The sequence below is a fragment of the Pygoscelis adeliae genome, unplaced genomic scaffold, assembly GCF_000699105.1.
Source record: "Pygoscelis adeliae isolate BGI_AS28 unplaced genomic scaffold, ASM69910v1 Scaffold467, whole genome shotgun sequence".
In the NCBI taxonomy this organism is placed as follows: Eukaryota; Metazoa; Chordata; class Aves; order Sphenisciformes; family Spheniscidae; genus Pygoscelis; species Pygoscelis adeliae.
This window is the reverse complement of record NW_008825253.1, coordinates 776,454-798,212: the sequence shown is the minus strand read 5'-3', so window position 1 is coordinate 798,212 and position 21,759 is coordinate 776,454. Positions and strand designations below refer to the sequence as shown.

The 21,759-nt window shown below is 46.8% G+C and overlaps 1 protein-coding gene across 1 annotated transcript in view; it reads left to right on the top strand.

Moving 5' to 3' along the window:
* Window positions 1-21,759, top strand: part of LMF1 (lipase maturation factor 1) — a 197,654-nt gene that overhangs the window by 146,614 nt on the left and 29,281 nt on the right. The window contains exon 7 of the mRNA XM_009329414.1: window positions 21,371-21,554. Coding sequence (XP_009327689.1) covers window positions 21,371-21,554 — 184 coding nt within the window. The remainder of the gene's footprint in view (window positions 1-21,370; window positions 21,555-21,759) is intronic.

Sequence of the window (21,759 nt, the reverse complement as noted above, 5' to 3'; positions counted from 1 at the left end):
TTCCTATAGCATGAAAGAGGTTGGGAGGGAAGGAAGGACAATAATTTCTCATCCACCAGTCAACCATCACATCATGGTCTACTTTAGAGCACCTGCCAGCTCCTGCTGCTAGGTGCTTTGGAGAGATGCAGAAATACAGGGGCAGTAGAAAACTCAGAGCATAGTCAACATAAATTTAAAAATTTTGTCTGGAAAAACAAATCATACTGTCTTGTTTCTTTGGATCGAGGTTGGGAATTAGTATGGAGGAGTGGAGAATGGGAAAGGGACAGGGATTGCTTTTATTGCATCAATAATGTCATTTATTCCATAGCCAACCCTTGAAAACCAGTTCTAATCCCCACGCAAATCCCTCTGTAGCAACAGCGGCAAATCTGCCAGTTCTCCTAATCAAACGCTGATCGTTACTGCGGGCCAGAAACCTCAGAGGGAGCGAAGCCAAGGTAAAAGGGTCAGGATCTGGGGGAGGGGGCACTCCGAAACCCAATGCATCCAAATCAACTCCGTCTCTGTGATTCACTGGGCAGATGGGATGGTGCCAGAGACACTGCGGGGCCAATATTTTTCTTTCCTCCCCGCAAAGTGTTCAGGGGTAGACAGTGAGGTCCTAAAGAAGTACAGGGATCGTTTTCCTGGGGCTATTTAGAAGAAATGTGACCGCGGATAAGAAATGGAGCTTCAAAACGTTGCCATCCATCCTGTGTTCCTTCCCCCTCCCCCTTTTCCACCCAGCGAAGAAGTGGTCATCAGCTGGAGAGCCTCCATTCAGGCTGTTGCCTGCTTCTGGTCCCGGTTGCCGTCAGTAAAAAGGGTTGTTGGTGCCTGCAGTATCTCTGCTGGAGGGTTCTCCTCTGGCCCCCATTACCGATTACTGGACCGTAGGGGAAGGGGAGGGAGATGTTTTCATGGAAATCTGTACCTCAACCGTCTTGGCAGCCAAACCTGAAACGGCTCGAGTCTTTTGCCCCCAACTTCATGTTTATGGTCAATCTGAAACTCCACCTGTGATCACCACATGCGTCCTCTGCAAGACTGCAGTAAATTAAAGCACAACAGGGAATTTTAAGAAATACATCCTCTTCCTTCTTGGAGTCAGGTTACATCGACCTCCGAACATCTGGACTCAGTGTCTCAGGGCTCCCAGAGGTTCTGCCGTATTAAAGGTTCATCTGCCTTTGTTAAATTCCCGGCCTTTTCCCTTCCTCGTTGCCTCCTCTTGATTCAGCCTTGCTTTCAGTGTGGCTGGCTATCTATGTAATTGGTATTTTATGTTCAGTATGTAAAACACACCATGGAATTTTAGTTATCTCTTGCCATGGGTAAACACAGATCCGTAACCCATTGCCATTTACTGTGCTTGTGGGAGAACTCTAAAATAAAATACACTCCTATTTTTTCAAAAGCCTAAATTCCTTCTAAGCTACTGGTTACCAACGTCCTAAAAGACTGAAACGTAATGTTCATTTAAAAAAAAAAAGCTATTCCCTAGGTCACAAAAACGAATTTGTTGGTATGATGCCCCTTTGCTTTGAAATTCCTTTGCCTGATCTCCAGGTTGCCCTGATAAACAGGCAGGCTTTAATCGCCACGGCCTTGACATGCAGAGTGCAGAGGTGGAAGCAAGCGGGTCCTGCTGCCTCCAGCCGCTGGGTTTTGTTGAGAGTCCGGAGCAAGAGAGAGATGCAAAAGCCATCAGGTGGCTGGGCAGGAGCTGCAGTCGCCGGTCCGATGGTGGTCCGTGTGGTCCCTGTTCAGAAGATAATGTTGAACTACAGCATCTCATGGAAATCGCCCCATCCTCACCCCCAGGGAGCGGCACATCTCTGTGCTCACCCCCATAGCACCGCAACCCTTTAGCTGTTGTGCAAAGATCAACGCCCAGAAGGAAAATGCAGCTCCAGCTTTTTGCTTTCTGCCTTTCAGGCATAGGCCTCAAGGTTTTAAAGACTTACATATGTGTTTCACTTGATGTGCTCTGAGTATTCCCATTGAAGTTAACTAAGTGGATAAGACTTTGCAGGATTAGAGCCAAATGAGTCCTCACCCACCATGCTGGGAAGTCTTGTTGAAGTGGGTCATTGGAGGGAAAGGAGGAGGAGTCAGCACCGAACTTGCCCCTTTCATTTTATGCTTCTATTTATTTAAAGGATATTTTTTCTAAGACAGCTTGGGGGGAGAAAAGAAAAAAAAAAAGCCCCAGGCTGTGGTGTAACCACCACAGTCAGATGTTGTCATGACTACTAAACAAGAAACCTAATTTATAAAATGAGGAAAAACATATGAATGTGAAATAAAAGAGAAAAAAGAGAGAGATGATCTTAAATTATTAACTATGAAGTAGAGAAAAATATAAACAGACACAGTTAGGAAATTCCATAAGGAATATGACTTATTTAATATTAATCATAAAGGAAAAGATTATGAGAGCTCCAAAGAGTGCCAGATGAAATACTCCACACACATCCACTACTGTGATAAGAGTCCTTGCGGTGGTTTTCCTCAGCTGCTTGCACAGTCAGTGCTCTCGGCCGTGCTCCAGCGGAGATGCACTGGTCGGAGGATGCTTCAGGGATGTATGTGCTGGTTCTGCTGCTTCTCTCTTCGTGGTGCTTTTCTTCCCTTGCAGTACCGGCACAGTTTTAACTGAGTGCAAACCTCCATCCCGTCCATGGCAGCCGAAATAATCTGTGCTTTTATTTAAAATATCAGTAAGTTGGGGAAAGTAATTGTGTTTGGGGATGCGGATGGATTTCTGTGAATGGCTCAGGTCAGGAATGGATCTGATGTTCCTTAAGCCACAGCTTAATTGTCTTCCAGAGCTGCGGTCGCTGCAGAGAAGTGGCTGGGCGCGTCCCCTGAGGTGTGTCTCAGGTGGGCTCTGCTCCCTGCTCCTGTCTCCACAGGTGCTGTGTCGCACTGCTGCTCTTCTTGCCTCTGTCTTGCCATCTGTCCTCTTGGAGAGCACATGGAGATCCTGAAAGCAAAGCATTAGAGCAGTCCCAGATGTTCATGATTTGATCATGAACACTCACGAGCTCACAGGCTAATGACCATTCCTTGTCCAGGGCAAGGTCGAAACAAGGAGCCCTGAGGGTCTTCAGGACCAGGCTCACCCCCAAGACACCTCCGAGCAGGTATCAAAGGGCTCCTTTGGAGCTCGCTGCATCCATGCAAATACCTTTTGTTGTGCAGGGCTGGCACCGCTCATCTGTTTTCTGGTGACAGTGCCCTGATGTGGCCCAGGGACCCGTGACCACCAGCACCATGACAGCAGTGGTGCCACCACAAGACGCCAGAAAGGAGCTGCTCTGACCACAATTGCCGATGAGCAAGTACTGGGAAATACCTATGTGGTATCTCGGGTGGAAAATCCCGGGCAGAGCTGTAATTTGCTGCTTCGTTAAACTTCCCTCAGTCATGTCTGAGCTGCTCATGTATCTGTCACGCAGAGATTTCAAGGCTGAAATTGTGCATTGGGAGATTAATGCCTTGTGGCACGTCCTGTGCTCTATCGTGTAATTTTGCAGCGGTGGGGCTGGCTGCTCACAGGCCACATTGGACCCGGCTCTCTGTTTGGCACTCACTTGTAACCATGCTGGTTTACAGAAACCTTAAGGGTTCCTTCTCACTGTCAGAAGAAATTAAGCTACAAAGCCATACTAAAACTACCCGAAACGATGTCAGACTGAAGTCCATAGCATGAAGGTCCAGGACGCAGATGCCCACCCAAGCCAGGACCTCCCAGGGGTGTGGACCAGATTCTCTCCATGCTGGGCCCCTCCGGCACACATGAGCAGCGCTGCTGCCCCGCTCTCGGCTCGCAAAGTGCCTTTCCTCCCGCTCGCGGTCCCGTGCTGCTCTAGCCGGGCACCGGCCGTTCGCATGCAGCTGCATTGCCAAAGCACTAATCACGACATTGACGGTGCAGGAAAACTGGACTGGCAAAGCTCCCTGCGTCTTCTCCCGGCTCCCTGCGTCTTCTCCCGGCTCCCTGCGTCTTTTCCCGGCTCCATGCTGGCGTGCAGCAGCCTGGGAGTATTCAGATCCCTGCTCCTTCTGATCGCTGCCACTTCAAATGCCGCTGCAGCAGCACCGGCCAGTGCCAAGCAAGTTCTGGGCTCTTCTGCTCTGTGTCTTGTTCCCCCTCTTCTGTCTTAATGTCACGCTAGCTGTCACCTGGCTCAGAAGAGCTCATTATTCCACTTCGCTAGATGAGGCTGTTTGAATCACAGAACCAGGCAATACTGAATTTTTGCTCTCTCTGTCTGTTGACAAATCTAATTTGCTGGTGAATAATGAGTAACCTTTTAAAATCAGCCCCGTGCCTGATGTTGATGCACTTGTTTTTTTGCTGAATGAGTCACACGCTCGCTTTGGAGTGTAGGAACTTACTCACGGACAGGCAGCTGTATTTCATCCTCTGCTAGAGGTTATTTTGAGCTGGAAAACCTCAAGCCCCGTGCAGCTTTTTTCCAAGAGTGCATCTCTTCTTGATAACAGTGCAGCTGCCATTAGGTTCTTGTCAATGCAAGGGCTCATTGCAGCGTTACTCCACCGGCAGTAAGGCTGTCCGCTGACAGCTCTTCCTGGAATATTCTGATATACATATATTTTCATTCCTCTTCCAAGGTTCATCTCATATGTAAGCGATCAGTGCAGCAGCGTGAGCAGGGCTCTCCTTGCAGCTGTGACCTTGAAAGTGGGTGGCATTTTCTGCTTCCTCTCCAGCATCCTCCGGGATCTACATTTCATGTGATCCCATCTGACACAGGCCAAATCTGTGCTGGGAAAAGTAGTACGATACTACCAGGAAATACCCACTGCACTAACCTTTTTATGGTTGAGATCTTCAAAGCTCCCTGTAGGAGACAGGCTCCTTAGGCAGCTTTTGAAACCGTAATATGCCATGTGTGCAGACAGCTACCTATTAGATAAATTGCACAAAGTTCATTCTTTTGCATATATCCCTTCAGAGCACCTCATCTTTTCTGTCTTCCTCTGCAAAGCTAAATGCAGGGCTTTAGCTTCTTTTAAATGTTTGCATTACTATCTCGGGCTGAACAGACGCGGTCGGTTCCCGTATTGGAGGTTTATTTCAGTTTTCTACAGGCAAATAAATGTGCGCACGAATGCACAGGTAAAATACGCACACACACACCCCCCCGCGAGGCTGGAGCAGCGCTGAGCATCCCGGTCCTCCCGGGTTCTGCACGTCCTTCCCTGGCTCCATCCCACCGTCCTCAGGCATGATTTGGTCCCGTGCAGAAGGAACCGCTCGGGGAGGGGAGGTTTTAGCTGAAAGTTCCCATTTTTTGACATTTCATAATTTACACCTCATTCCCATTGTAACCTGAATTACAAGCAAGGCGCCCCAACACTGACAAGAAACTGCTGCAGATGGCAGCATAAAAATCTGTTCTTTAACATGTTTTGTGTTTTCTTAAGCATATCTGGTTTTGCCCAATGTACATTTCATTTGCTATTTACATAAGTCCCTGCCACTGACAGCTTGGGGATTGCTCAGCTACCATCTGGGATGTAAGTAAAATGCCTTTTTTTCCTTCTTCTTCTTTTGGCCTCGGAAAATTTAACAAAGGCTTTATGTCCACTGGTTGGGCATTTCGTATTTTAAGTATGCGGTGCAACCTGTCAGCGAGCTGGCCGGTTACATCATATATTTGTCACAATTTTCAACCCATTTTCTAATACAGTGGAGGGAACGGCTTAGGGTGGGTGCAGCGGGGAGCAGCCGGTCCTCTGCTGCCTGCTGCAAAGGCTCTTCACCGACGGAGATGCTAAGGCACGGTGACTGTTCTGCACTTTCTTCAGGTTTCTCCTCTTTCGTTTTTTTTTATTAAACATAGCATTTCTAAAAAAATTTTTACATTCAGTACTTCATTTTTTATCCCTGAGGCTTTTGCAGGCTTTCTTTATTAAAATCAAATGGTAACCAGCCCCAAATAAGGCACCGGATTATTTTTTCTCGGTGCGTTTTCACGCCACAACTGTTTTCTATTTCTCCTGAGCTTGCAGAAGCCCTCGGCCGGCAGCTCAGGTCTGCGCCTGTACATGTATTAGCTCCGAACGTGCTGCGAGAGGTTGGTTTGGTGGAAAAATCCAGGTCATCCTGGATTTTGAAATACGCCCAGCCTTGGCTTTCAGTGACACTGAGTAGCCAACCCAAGTTAAATATTTTACTGCAGATGTTGCTAAGAGCTTAGAGTTACTGAAATTATGTACTTTAATGAGGCAAAGAAAGTAGCTGCAGAAAGATATAAATCAGAGAAGCCACCGATGTTTTCCACCGTAGTGTCAAGCTGATCAGATGTGACATCCCCTTTACTTTTTCCTTGCATTTTCCTTATGCCCGCGGATGTGGTCGTGTCCTTTCCTTTTAACTTTAAAAGGAAAAGATGAGTTTGAATCTGTGTTGGGATTGAAATGCCAGTGAATTTGGGGAGCGGAGTCCCGATCCAGCTTTTGTAGCTGGCTGCTATGTCTCCACAACTGGTCGAACCAAAACCTTGGCTTTGAATTGTTTTGAAAGGGATTCGTAACACAGATCCCATTTCCCTATGCCAGGGCTGTCTGAGATGTGAGGTACTCAGCCTGCCCGTCTAAATTTATTCCAAAGACCATTGTTTTCCCCATACTCTGTCTTTAATACCAATTTAATACAAATTTACCAAGACCTGGACAGATACTAGGCAAAAAGTTTGCTATCAATCAGAATAGATTTTTTCTGATGTGGTCTCCTTCTCTAATGGGGTTTGCTCTTAATTTGGCAATTGTTAGATACGTCTAAATATTGTAGAAAAAGTGAATTTCAAAGGAGCCTTCAATGACTGTATGTGGAAAGGGAATTGAAGTATTTTCACCAGAAGTATTTTAGCATTCCTTCAATCAAGGAATATAAACAGTTCCATGTGACTTCAGACTGATCCAGGATTTGAGAGAGCGGGGTTTATTCACATCATTTCTTGCAGAGGGAATTCTGAACCCACACATCTCTCAGTGAAGAATGTCTTAATTAGTAGAGAAAAGGGCTTTCACTTTCTAGTCTTAATACTGTTCTACTTTATTATTGATAATTCCATAATCATCTAGCATTTATTACAGTGGAGTTCCGTGCTTTGGCATGTAATTGGTGAGCGAGTTACTGATTTATGCATATCGACAGCCTGTTCCAGATTGCAGTTAAAACAGGATAGACCTCAAACAAGGATTGTTTCTACTAAGGTGAAAAATGCTTTTGTCGAATACTTCTTTTCCTGTTTGTTAATATTAGGAGATAATGCTTGCTCTGAAGCAGAAATGGCAAATGAAATGGCGTCTGTGGTTTGATCAACTCATGAGTCAAACCGCTGGCTTGTCCTTGCAACGTCTCGGTCCTGTTGAAGCTGGTGGGAAAGGCCCCGCGGAGCTGTACGCTGGTCTCAGTCCTCTGAAACCTGCCGTGCCTGAAACCCGTGAACCTTTTGGGAAAGGCCAAGGTGGTAGGGATGCCTAGTGAGGTGCTCTTGATCCCTGCTACCGTGTAAAGCTGAAGGGCCATAATTTTGCCGCTTGAGTAAGTGACCTACTTTTTTTTTTTTTTTTTGCACACAATTGAATTCAAAACACCACCATGTGGTGGTGACTTTCCTTAGTCCCATATTCCTTAGGAATATGGACCTAAGGTCCTCTCATTCAAGGGGATGTGTAATCTATCAACAGAAAGGCAGTATTTCCTCTGTTGAGGGCTTCCCACATCCTCCCATCATCTTAATTCATCCGTCTGACGTTCCCTCCTTGTTTCCTATCCACTAGAAGATGAGCCATGTGTTCCGTGGCTCACCAAAGGCATCTTCAGTGTGACTCGCAGGCTGCGGACAAGATGTCCAGCGGGCTCCTCCCAAACCTTGCGTTATGAATAGCAACCACGCCGGGTGGTTTCGCGGGGACGACCCACCGGCTGGAGGTCCGGCTGCATGAGCGGCGCAGGACCACGCCACGACCGCCTCTCGGCAGCCACGCGGATTCCCACGGGGACGGCCTCTGCTGTGGGGGCGCGACGCCCCGGCTGCTCCCGAGGCACTGCAGCCGACGGCACCGCAGGTATTTGTCTGCATCCGCTTCCAGAAGCGCATCCAGCCAACAGCAGAAGCAGCCCGTGTAACTGTTTAGGTTTTTGACAGTTTTATGACCTTAAATTTGCACCTTATGGAAAACTATGACAGTTAATGATTAATTGCCATGTTGGAATTTTTCTTATGATGTCTTAATATCCGAGTATGTAGCAGACTTCAGCAGAGAGGAAAAGTAAAAACCTGCAGCAAATGCTCCCAGAACAACTTGACTAGGCAATTATTGCCCAGTCCAGCTAGTGCTGTCCAAAAGACATGGTTATATTTAGGATTATTTTTTTAAAGCTGTCATGCTATTTACTAGGTGTCTAGCTCAAATTTGAAACCGGCTTGAAAGGAAGCTGTGAAGCAATTTTTCCTGGGTGCATTCTGCAATCACTTCTCAGGAGAAAGTTGGTTTTGATATTACAAACCAGCTGCTGGTTCTTCACCAAAACAGGTAAGAACTTGTCATTAAACACCGCTGCTGTTGCAATCTAAGACCTTACTGCTGTGCTAACAAGAAAAGAAAAACAATTTTATCTTTTTTTTTTTACAGTCAGGTAACTGCTTTTAGCTTATTTGCCATTGATCTGCCTTATCTTGTGTCTGACTGTCTCCACTGGTGACAGACGTGGCTTCATAGCTGCTCCACGTTGACGTGCAAGCCGCCCAGCGTCTCCCCGCAGCCGCAGCGGTTGGGAACTGGGAGCAAGTCTGCGGTTTGGGGCTGTGGACGGGGAGAGAGCGGGTGCTCGAGGACTCCGTAGCCTGACCCTGTTGCTGTTACTACAAGAAGAAAATACCAGGCACAGGATGCCAATTCCCCTTGTGAGTCACTTCTGTAAGCTCAGATTTGACGGTGTCCCACAAACCAGAATGATGGTCTTCAAGCATCCTGGATGGGAACAGGGTTCCCGGGGAAGGCGCTCAGAGCTGGGTCTGGCCCATGTAATAGTTTGATAAATCCACAAATTATGATTGGAAAAAAGCCTTTCCAACCTGCTTTCCCCGTGGAGGAGGCAGATGGAGGGCAGAGCGCGTGGCGTGGGGCTCTTTCCAACATAACCCGTCTGGAGATACCACTGAAGCAGAGCCCTCCTGCTGGACTTGAACTCTGCATTTGCTATAAAAGTATTTTTAATGAGCGGGACGGAGCTGGTTAGTGAAACGCTTGGACCGTTAATAGATGTAGAAATTTTTTTAATGTGCTGTTTGACTTTATTGATGAAATGAGCTAATCGGAACGAGTGCTGCTCTTGCGCCGAGTGAAGAAACCCAGGCGTGCTCCAGGGGAACAATGCTCTGGTTTTCCACAGCGCTCTTGTCCTGTGGATGGATTCTAAAGCATTTTGCGAACAGCACGTTTGGAGCTCTGTGCTGGCGGTGGGATGTCACCGCTCCTCGGCTGTGTGCCGGAGGGAGAGGCTGCCAGGGCTGCAGGGTCCTGCGGGAATGCCGGGAAGGGCTGCGGCGCCCTGGTTGTAACAACCTGACTCAGAGTTTGGGTTGAGACCTTCTGCATCCTGCTTCTGCCGGCTTCATAGAAAGTTCCATGGTCTCTTTTATGACCATGAGTAATCAGGAACTTGGTTTTACGTCCTGTTTCAAAGTCTACACGAGGCCCCATAATTACATGCTAACACGGTTTTCTCTGGACTGAATTGGGGCCAGATCCTGATGTCATGCTGGTACAAACCAACGGGGTAGTTCACTCCGGGAGCTCTGCCTCTTCCTGCTCCACCTCCTCCTGACAGCGACAGTAGTTTCGGTGGTGACCTGCCAAGTCTTCTGCTAATGGTTAGTGTTTTGAGTCGGTGCCTCGTGGGTATTACCTGCCTGCAGGGCTGGTTTGGGTTAGCAGCTAGAATTGTTTCTGAGTTATTCCTGTATGAGCTCAAAAGCTGAGTGTCTGTAGAGAGGGTCTCCTTCGCTCTTTTGCCATCCTCTTTTCATGTCCTGACATGTTCTCCGTGGAGAAACTCTCTGTCCCAAACTTAGAGGACTTGGTCTTACCTGGACTTGCCTTCCTCCCCTTAAACAGCATCCTAATTTAGGAGGTCTGCCACTGAAGTCAACTTTTTGGAGCAAATGAGAGTAAAATCAGGAAGAAATTATCTGAAATTGGTCCTTTAATGTAGGATGCTGCTGAAAAGCTCGTTGAGATTTGCTGGTCCATGAAAATGCTCTTTAGTAAATGGTCTTTAGTAAAAAATAAATAAGGTGTTGAAAGGTTTTTGCCATTAAGTGTCTTCGTGACAGCTTCCCCCTTTAGGAAGTAACTTTACCATCAGGGATGGAAAGATGTTGATAATTCAGAGCAGAGTAGCAAAAAATGCCTTCCTTCTGTAAAATTATTCTTCCATTTTATATTGGTCCAACACTTACATAAACAGTCCTCCGGCAGTTACTTAGCCTGTAATATATTAATGTGGAACACTGTAGCCTCTAGCAAAAGAATCAACGGATCAAGCAACACCAAGAGGTATTTTACATAACAAAGCTTCAGAGCAGAATAAATGTGTCAAAGTCAGTAATTCGGAGACATATCTCGGCTCTGCAGGAACAGGGCAGGAGGAGTCCGGTTGTGTTTCAGACCCAGAGCGAGCAACCGATCCTGAATTCACACACAAGACTTTGGTAATCGAGTTAAATGTATAAAATTTCCTGGAATAGGAATACTTACTACAACATCTTGGGCTACATGATAAATAAAAGAAACTAAGTTTAACCCTTTTGGCACTGGACTTGTCTCTCATCCCAGTATCCCAACCCCAGCCCCGGGTGTTTCAGAGGGGGCAGCCTGCACTGAGCCGCCGTCCGTCCGTGCTTCTCCTGACCGCTCATCACCGGAGGTCAGGTGGAGTGCTGAAGCGTGAGATTTGTTTTCATATCTATTCCAACCGAAATGGTTCTATGACTCTGTAAAACCATAATCACTCCACTTTCACTCTCTTGCTTCTCTTCAAAATTTTTTCCATTGAAAATCTGGAAGTTGTGCTTATCCGTAGAAATGCTCCACAGTCAAATCCCATAATCTGTGGGAACTACAGTAGGTGGTTCACGTAGCTACAAATTAAAAATGAGTATGGAGTGAGACATTTATATTGCTTCACATTTAGATCAAGAACAAATGTCGGGTGTATAACGGGAATGGAAAGGGTTTGGTTCCCTGTTGCTTTAGCACAGTTCTGTTTGTAACTTTAGACCAGGTACTTAGACCGGGGATTGCAAAAGCCTTACAGTGCAATTTGTAATATGTCAGAATCTGACCCAGCTCAAGGACAAATTTTAGTTAAGATTGCTGCACGATTGCGTTTGTGCATCTATAGTTATTTTATTCCTCAATATTTCCATTCTACGTTTACAAGTTCAGGGGAAAAAATATTTATAAATATTTTAAATACTGACCTCTGCTTTTTAGGGATAAATATGGGTCTTTTTTAACACAGTCCTTCAAGCCCCCAGCCACAGCAGCTCAGGCAAACAAAAATCTGTATGTAGCATGTGAATTATAAAATGCTTTGAATTCTAGCTAATTCCTCTGGCTCTAAATGAATCGTTTGCATGTCTTTGGTCATGTCCAAGTGACCCCCCGCTAACTGGAGGTGCACAGCGTCTGTGTGCAACTGTGCAAGGGGCATCTCAAGGTTTATTATTTTCTTATTTCTGTATTAAATGTGGTCATAGTATGTGGGTTCTCTCCTATCATCTTGTGGGAAGGAAATACTCAGCCTTCGCCGATGAAATCATATTTTGGATACCAAATTTGGGCTATTTCCTGACTCCACGGTATTCCCAGTGAACTGGGTAGGTGCCTCCACCCTTTTTGGAAACTCAGGGCTGAGGTCTCTGAGGAGCGTCCGGGTGTCCTGAGATCAGGTGTTCCCACAGCAGGTAAGGGATGGAGAAAGGGAGTTTGCTTTCTCTCGTGGGCTGCGTTTTGTAATGTGAATTAAGTTGAGATCACCTAATTGACTGCGCATCCAAAAGTAAACCGAAGTCAAGCCACGTTCTTTCTCATCTTACCGGCACAACTGACTGCTCCTTTTTCTCCTGGTACTTCCAATAGCTGTCTGAATTTCTGTGGGATTCACAAAACCATTTTATCTGCTGTCTAAAACAGAGCAAGTGGACAGAGGTATTTATTTTCCTATGTATTTTTCTGCACTAAATAGCTCTGCAAAGGAGAGATTAAATCCTCATGCAAATATTGAATCAAGAAGTTAACAAGAGATTAAATTAATAATAGGGGAAAATCGAATGTTCTTGTTGTTGTCATTTAATGGGAATTTTTTGCCTGTGCCTACAATAACTTTTGGGAAAAACTACACATATAAGTATTTTTCAAACTGAAACCAGATGGGGGAATGATAGCCTGTTTTTCTTTGTGGGAGGCTATGTTTTCATGGTACGCAAGTAACTGGAGGCACATTAAAATCAAATTTGGCTTTTGAGGCTTGTCCTTCCTATCTCTTACAGGAAGGATCAACTTTTGATGTTATGAGTTTCAGCTTGTCCTAAGAGTAGGAGATTCTTTGGCGGTGGGGCCGCAGGTTTCAGCGGAGTGGAGTTAACCGCTTAACCAAAACCGAAGCAACGTATGCCCGTTCGGAGAACGCTGGTATTTTGTTTTTAAAGATCCATCCCAGGCACAGATGGCACAGAGACTGTGGGCGACGAAGTGTCCCCAACGCAGCCGGTAGCGCTTGTGCTTTCACTTCCAGTGGCACCAGCGTGCCACCATCCGCCTTTCACCCAGCCCGGCTGCTGGGTGCCCAGAGGAGAACCAGAAAGAGAGCAAGCCGGCAGAGGAGCAAGGAGTGATGCTGGGGGACTGGGCAAACAGATTGAGGTGGGTGATGGCAAATCTCCCTTTCCCTTGGTGTCACCTGTACCACCAGGATTTGTCCCCCTCTGCTCAAAGGCATGGCCCGGTTGGGGCATTTCCAGACTCCCACTTCCCTCTGGTTCCCACGGGGAGCCGAGCAGCCCGTAGTGCCTTTGCTTAACCATGGGAGATAAGTCTGGTGCAGGCATTTCTCTCAGCTGGGACCCTCGCCACTGGCCCTGTGTGGCTGTGGAGTAGCACTGTTGTTGCGCGTGGGATGGAAAGGGATGGGGACCAGATGGTGCTGCCGGTGCCGAATGCCCCCGCTTTCCCTGGTAGCTCCAGAGAGCACAGCACACTCCTCCTCACATCTGCTCATTCCTAAGGATCCATAAAATCCAGCTTAAAAGTCTGATTTCCTCTTTCCTTGGTGACATGCAAAGTCCATAGAAGAGCGTTCTTAAGTTCTGGAGATCCAGCAGCAGGTCCGTCAGGAGGAGGGGGTCTTTGCTATCCCGATCAGCTGAGCTGATCGTGTGTGGCTCTGGGCATCTGCGATGAGAAGATCATGTGGGACCCAGGGACTGCAGTTTTGAGACCGCACAGATGAGCTGGGCTCTTTTTTCTCCAGCTTTCGCTAGCACAGAGTGAGTAAGCGGTTGTTTATTTTGTGTGCAAGGAAGGAGATTTACTTTTGTTTTTTCTACAACCTATTTTTTTTTAATTGATAAATTTGGTCCGTGTTTTATCTTGAAATGATTAGCGCCTTTTTTGTAACAGTCATCACTAAAAAGTCACATCTCACGTGGCTGTTGGTATAATTAATACCAGTAACAAAGCAGGATGACCTCAGCCACAAGCAGGGGAGAGCTGGAGAGTACTTAGCGAAGTTAGATCTTTTCAAATCATCTGAGCCTAAGGAAATCTATCCTAGGGCTGTTAAAGAGCTGGTTGTTGAAATCCTGTCAGCATTACTGATTGTCTTTGAGAATTCATAGAACATAGGTGAAGTAATGAAAGAACGGAGAAGAGCTAATAAAGTACCTGTCATCTAAAGAGAGAAAAAAGGAAGAGCCAGGACATTACAGAGCCATTACTGGAAAAATACTGGGGAAAAAAAATTACGAAACAGGCCATTTCTAAATACCTCCAAAAAACAAGGCAGGTAACTACAGCCATCATGCTTTTGCCAAGAGCAGACCATGTAAAAGCAATCGTCTTTCCTTCCTTGACAAAACAAGATGCATGAATAGAGGATAAACAATATACGCTTTTACTGAGGCTTTTGAAACTGTTTCACATAAAATCTCATAAACAACCCAAGAAAAGGGTCTGTAAGAAGTAGGAAGTGCTGTCCGGCGGACAAAACGGGTTGGAAAGTCTATTCAGCAGTTATCAGTGGCTCACTGTCAGAGGGAAGGATTTATCAAGGGGGCTTCCCTGGGGTCTATCTAGGGTATTCAGGGTTTTCATTAATGATGTCTGATATTAGTAGACCACGCTCAGGCAGAGGGTATTGGCGCACGTGATGAGTATTCAGAATGATCATGGCAATGCAATCAAGTCAGGAGGGCTGCACTGTTGCAGGAAGGGCAAACGTCCTGCTGGAATATATAAATTCTTTGTGCTCAGAGTATGTGAATCCTTCCTGCTCTCTGCTGCTGGTAAGGCTAGAGCTAAAAGCTGTGGCACAGTTTTGGGCATTCCCTTCAGGAAAGATATGTCCCAGCTGGAGAAAATCCAGAGGACGGTGAGAATAAGCAGAGATCTAGAGACTGGATTCACAAGTCAGGGTTGGACCAACTGGGATCATTTAATCCAAACGAGAACATTTCTGGGAGGGAAGAGGCAGTGGACAGTTTTCACCTGTATGAAAGACTATTGCAGATAGAATCACAGAATCATTAAGGTTGGAAAAGACCTCTAAGATCATCGAGTCCAACCGTCAACCCAACACCCCCATGCCCACTAAACCATGTCCCTCAGCGCCTCATCTACACGTCTTTTAAATACTTCCAGGGATGGTGACTCAACCACTCCCCTGGGCAGCCTGTTCCAATGTTTAACTACTCTTTCAGTAAAGATAGAAGAGAACAGTCTTTGATGCCAGTGAGCAGAGAAGGGCTCATGGGTTTAAAAATTGTCAAGGAAGAGCCAGGCTAGATATTAGGAATAATTTAAAGATAGTGAAGCAGCGGAGCAGGTAGCTTGGGAAGGCCAGGGACCTGGCTCCATCACTCAACCAGGCTTCTAGGAAGAGTTTAGACGAACACCCTACAGTACAGTACAGGTAGAGATGACTCCACCTTGGGGCAGCAGGGAAGACTGGATGGTTTCTTGAGGTCTCTTCCAGCCCACTGCTCCTATGTTTTTCTCTTTAAATAAATTATAGTTCTTCCAGGCACCCCAGTTTTGGCTTTCTTGTGCCAATGGCTTAATGGCTCCAGTGCTGCGTGGTGACCGTGTCCCAGTGCTCGGACGGAGCCTCCAAGCTCCAGCCGGCCCTCGACCATGTTTAAGAGTTTACAGCCTGTTGTTGTTCCTTCTGGACAAATATACAGTCTGCTACAGAGAATATGAGCTTCTCCTACCTACTGTATGTTTATAACAATCTGTGATTTAAAAAAAAATAAAAACCAGTCAAACAAAGAAGTCTAACCTGTAAAAAAGTTATGGGTGTAGGTGCCCATTTTCTGACAGAGGGGTTTGGTAACAGTGCAGGGGACAGAAATGTAAGGAATAATTGTTTTTGGGCCTAGAACCAGGAAAACTACTTTTCCAAATTAATCCAGTGAGAGCCATGAATCCACAGTATTTCATATCACACTTCATAAAACTCCAGTCATAATCCATAAAACTGACATTATTAGATTAAAAACCTCAGTTCCTCCTATAAGGAGCTCGCTCATTAGACATGCTGTAGTTTTATAACCTTAAAGTTCCTACCCAATTACCATGATTAATACTGTGCTTTAATAAAAAATTTTTTAAAATCACCACAGGGGTTGATACCATCTGTTTGTTATAATTGTGCATTTAAATATTGTCCAGCAAGAGAAAGACACTCAGTAAACACAAATCAAGACCAAGGTAGGGAGGACACAGCCCATCCACCGCAGCAGAGGTCCGGAGGGTGGAGATGCGGAGGTACGGTTGGGTTGTGATCGTGGTAGGAGCACAGAAGGCTGAAATTACCGAGAGATGTGTGCAACAAACTCTCCTTCTTCATGCAGCCGACGGGGAAGGAGCAGCGATGCTCTCCGAGCTCTGCCAGACTCCTGGAGGGGCTTGGTGTCCTCGCCCCCAGACGTGGATGTGGAGGAGGTCCAGCACCCACACCTGCTTTGCATGGGGGTGAAATAAGACCTTGGGAAGTTTGGTGGCTTACCCCAAATCACCAGCACCAGCCTCAGGCGTGCGCCCCCTTTAGTTCCCGGGGCAGGAGGTGAGCACACGGTGATCAGAGGTCTCTGCCCTCACTGCCCAGAGAAATTCGTGTTAAATTAAACTTCCCGCCAGGAACCGGCGTGGCTCCGCTTTGCCAGGGCGGGGAGAGCAGGACACGGAGGCTTAGGAGGTTTCACGCAGAAAAGGAAGGATTTAGGTAAACGTGCGCTGCCTGCCAAGGCAAATACTGGTTTGAATCGCAAAGGATCCACTAACCCTGGGGGATGCTGCGCTCGCAGGATCAGCGCTGCAGAAGACACCGGTTGCTCAGCTGACAAAGCTTCACCCTTTAATGCCGGCCGGACTCATCGATGAAATAACATACACCTCGTGCAAAAACGGCCTCGAAACCGTTTGCTAGGACAGCCACCCGTCAGCATGTTTGAAAAATAACCTGTTTTCCTGTGAGTTGACTTTGAAGTGGGAGTTCCTTCGAGGTTTATTTTTGCAAAGCTGAGGGGTTCATGGTGCTCAGCCCCCCTCGGGCAGGGTATAATATTAACCTGTGTTTGAATCCGCTGCCGGTGCCCGGGCGGCAGTCGCAGCGGCTGGCGTGAGCATCAAGACTCGGTCAGAATAGCTGAAGTTAAAAATGCGTCAGGTTCGTGATTCCACCCACAGACCAGAAAACGCCAAACTTGTATTATTTTTGAATCCCCTGATTTTTAAGGGCTGGTGGAAATAAGATATCTTGCTTCTGACTTCCAAGCAATAAAGAGAGGTGAATCACTACTAAAAAAAAAAAAGCCCATGGACCACCCAGTCGCTCCGTACGAGGCTGTAAAATGAGCCTTGGCCGAAGTGGCAAAGTGCAGAGCTATCTTCTTAATATTACTGCAATTGCGCCAGGCAAATCACATCAGAAACGGATCAGAGTTTCCTAACGAAGTAGCTAAGCGAGAAGTGTGTTAATGAATACAGGCTGATTAATAGGCATTGAACCGAATCACATTCGGGTCAAAGGGGGAGCACCAAACCTCGACTATAACACGTTATGTTCAAGGACCTAACGTGTATGTAATCCAGATTTAAATACTATTTTCGTCTCATAATTCTGGATAATTATCCAACTCAGGATAAAGAAGTAATTATTTTTTTAGCTAAATAATAGTTAGGACTTTTGTTACTTACTGTAATTGGTCAGATCTCTCATTTTGTTAAGATTATGTGACTCTGTTACTGAAGAGTCCTGCTGGGGTTTTGAAAATTGTAACTTGCAAATCACCATATTTTAAAAAATGGTGCCAATCATGTAAAATATGAAATGACATGTTTTTAACATTTATTTGTTGTTTCTAATGAGAAAACATACATCTTTTTAACAGAACACTGGCTGAAAGTCCTCAGGCTGAAATTGTGCATGTGTTATTGATGTTTGCATTGTGGAATCCTATTTTGGGAGACCACTTCTTATTTTCGAGCGGGAGAGCGTGCACCACACAGCCTGTTTCAGGGAAGGGGAGGGCACGCTGGATGGGGGCACTCTGGAATAAAGCATAGGGAAACTCCGGGGACCAGTGTTTGGGCACGCAGGTATTTCAGGGGGGATGTGTAATTAAGACATTGGATTTGTAACTGGGAAATCTGGGTCCTACTTCAGGCTCTGCTGCAAGACTTACGTGATCCTGAGTGAGTTTCTTTAAGGTGATATCCCCAGAGAGCGTTGCTGAAATAAGAATTAGATGCCAAAATTCTTCCGCTCTCTGCCTGTAACACAGCTGTAATACATCCTAATTTTGATCTAACATTGTCCGGTATGTTTAGATTTAGTTTTTTTCAGAACAGGAACTGTCCTCTTACCATCTGTTTTGGCAAGTCCAAGCTAAACGGGTCCACGTTGCAATTGGAGCCTCCTCGTGTTACATGAGTATAACAAAATCCTGATAACAAACCCCCAGGTAATGCCCAAAAGCCCTTGAAAACAAATTAAGCGTGCTGCTTGTGAAGTCAGGTGGTGGGCTCATTTCCTTGTCCCCAGCCATATGGTTGGCACTGCCGTGGAGACCTTGCTCTCAAACAAGCCCCAGCAGAGGTCGGAGACCTCCGGGTGAGGTCAAGAGACACCTCTCTAAGAGCCAAGGGCAGCATGAAAGAATATGTAAAAAATATATTGCAGTGTTCCTAGACATCCCAGGATTTAGCCAAAGACCTGCTCTGTTACGTGGTCTGTCTTGTGCTGTAGTAAGTTTTACCACGATAGTGGCTACGCGGTACGTTACACAATGGGGTTGATCCCTGGCAGTACCTGTCTGAGCTTTCATCGTCCTGGCCAGAGGAGGGGAACCTGCAAAGTTCACTAAGATCTCCTCTTCGCTTGGGATGTAGCTTTTCCCTGTTCATTGTGGAGTTTTTGTGTATGTTGGAGAAGGCAGACCCAAAGGTGTGCTTTGCCGTGGGAGTGGGAAGTCTGTGATGGTCTCCAGCTCCCAAGGAGTCTGCTTGTGTGTGACTTGAGTCGGCTCGAAGGCAGCTGGGTTTCCTCCAGAGACCCGCTGTCTTTGGCTGCAACATGGGCTGGAGGAGCAACGGAGAACTTCAGCTGTGCCTCTTGGGTCTGTGGTCGGTCCTTCAGCTTCTGCATCCCCTCAGGGTTCCTGAAAGCTTTGTCGCTTGTTCACTGAAAGGAGGAGACCAGTGGTGGGCCAGTGAGGAGGCTGAGGCTAATTTGGCAGGAGTGTGGTCCTCATTCCAGCTCCTCCGCCTGCAGTGGGATGCTGGGGGGTGTTGTGGGTTCGCATGTTTGGTCTTGCACTCTTGAAAGTCTTCCTTGGCCACATGCGCTAAAAATTGTGAGTAAACAGTTCATGGGAGGATAAAGTTCAGCTGCGTGAATGGAGGAGTGTTCTTTAAATAAAGTAATAGCGGTGCCAATCAAGGTTACAGCTTTCAACCCGGCTGGAAGGTGGTGGAAGTTCTCATTAGCTGGTCTGAAGGCTGAAAAATAAATGACTTTGTTACATCAGGGCATTATTTTTCAACGTGTAATACATTAAGTCAGCTTTATAACCGTCATTTTTTATGGATGAGATGGTGAGACTACTTTCTTTTCTTCCCTTTTTTCCTCCTCTTTTTTTTTAACGTGTCTGAGGAACAGCTAGTTAATTAGGGCTGAACCCTAAGTAATGTGACTATAATGGGACAAGAATCCAAATCAGCCTCAAAACTCAAATAGTCCCAAACAGGTATCAACTGTTCTTCTCTTCTTGTCTTTGTGTGCGTGGATTCCCATATATTGTTTTATGCCAACATACTAAATGGCTCCTAACACGTTCCTTTGGGACCGCTGCGATGGCTGGGCAGCCCCAGGGAAACCCAAATGTGTCTTCATGGCCACCGCCCTGCGGTTGGCTTCGTTTGACGCGTCGTTTTGCTGGCACTGGGGCAAGTTCACAATGTCCGTTCTGCATCTGGTGTAAGTCTTGGTGTCAGCAAGGTTGAGCTGGCAGCAGTGCCCCCTCGGATGAAACATGGAGCAATTAAATGCTTTGGCTGCTTTCGGTTAAAAACCACATTGCATATGAAAGCAAAGCAATGAATTTTTGAGTCCGTCCGTTCTCAGCATCCTTGGTGGTGTCGGTGCAGCCCAGCCTCCTGCCTTCCGAAGGTTAATGAGCAGATAGGATGGAATTAGGCTGTGCGACATGCGGGATGATGCGCCGTGGGTTAGGAGCAGACACATCTGTGTGATGCTGGGAACTACGTATTTGGAAACTGCTTATGTGTAGGGGGACTTGTGTGCACGGGCTGGGCAGCACTAACGTGACACCCGGGCAGAGGAGATAAATGCGGCATTAAAACGCAGTGGGAGGGGTAGTTCTGGTTGAGCCTGAGAAATGGCAGCATCACTGTACAAGTTCCTGGTGAGACCTGTCTGATATCCTCCTTACGGTCCTTGTCAGCACCCAGACAGATGGATTGAACCTTGCTCGGGTTGAGGGCATGGCTGCTGGGATAAGCAGGCAGGGAAGTCCTGTGGGAGAGGAGACCAGAGTGGTTTGGTTTGCTTGAAAGTATAAAGGAGGAGAAGGGATGTAACTGTATAAATAAAACGGGGGTCTACGAACAGGTAAAATACTGGCTTAGAAAAAAAGAGTAAGTATAGGCTGGGCTTCAATAAATTTAGGCTGGAGAAATAGAAATTAAAACCAATGCTTGTGAGGAAGCAGAAATTGCTCTGTGCATTCGGGTTTATGTGAAGCTGGCGGGGGGTTGGCGCGTACCTGCCCCTTCCCCACGGCTGACGTATGAACGTGGCGAGGAGGTGACGTCTTACAGCTGTGATTCGTGACCAAGGCTGAACGGGCAGTGCCCAGACGCGACTGCCTGATGCTCATTAGGACTTGCTGGAGAACTGCAAGGAAGTTCCTCATATTTTTCAAGTCACACATTTTTCAAGAGCAAGACAAAAAATAACACGTGCCTACAAAAAGCTCTTCCCAATGTGTACAAATATTTACGGAGACTCCTCCGAAGGCTTGCGGATTTTTCCACTTTCTCTGCCTTACGCATGCAAGACATTCTCCTCAAAGGCCAATAAAAGCTAAAATTAAAGAAAATGCCTCTTAAAAAAATGCACACTTCTATATTTAATGCTGCTCTTTAATTAGAAGGTCCAATATTTCCTCCTGAGGGGTTTCAGGAATGTGGCTGTCACAGATACATCGGCATAAGCAGGAAGCAGACGATTCCCCTGGGGCCAAACCGCTGCGCCCGTCAGCGGGAGCACTATGGAAATCAAGTCACACTATACCCTGGCTGATCTTTCCACTGCTGAAAGCAAGGGCAGAGCTCGCATTGCGAGCCAGTGGGGTACATTTGGGCTGTAGCCTGGGCAGGGAGGGAGAGGTTTGCCATCACTGTTGCAATCATGGAAAATCAGCAAAGTATGTGCTAGGGTGCTAAAATCCATCCAGCATTTCCTTCACCACACTTTCCTGTTGTCATTTAAGCAGATGCAACACCCTCTGCTGCCTTCTTTCCCGTTTAGGTGCTTCTGATCATAAGTGGAAACCTGAGTTTCCTCAACTGGCTCACCATCGTGCCCAGCATCGCCTGCTTCGACGACGTCAGCCTGGGGTTCCTCTTCAGCTCCAAGCGAGGGGGGGTGAAAGAGCGGGTGGCGCAGATGCAGCTCAAAGAGGCAGCCGAGGAGCAGCTTCCCCTGCGATACGGTGAGTTATTCCCGGAGCGGGGAAAAAGTTGCCCAGAGGTGTGTTTGGTGTGCTTATCTCAAAAAGCTGTCATCTTCTGGAGGTGACTCTGCCCCTGCGTGGTCTCCTCTGTGGGTTGGAGGGTGCCTGGACCTTGTGCTGCGGAGGGTGAGCGTGAAGCCGGTGGCTGGTTCACAAGCGCCTGTGGGGGCATTGCCACGGGGGG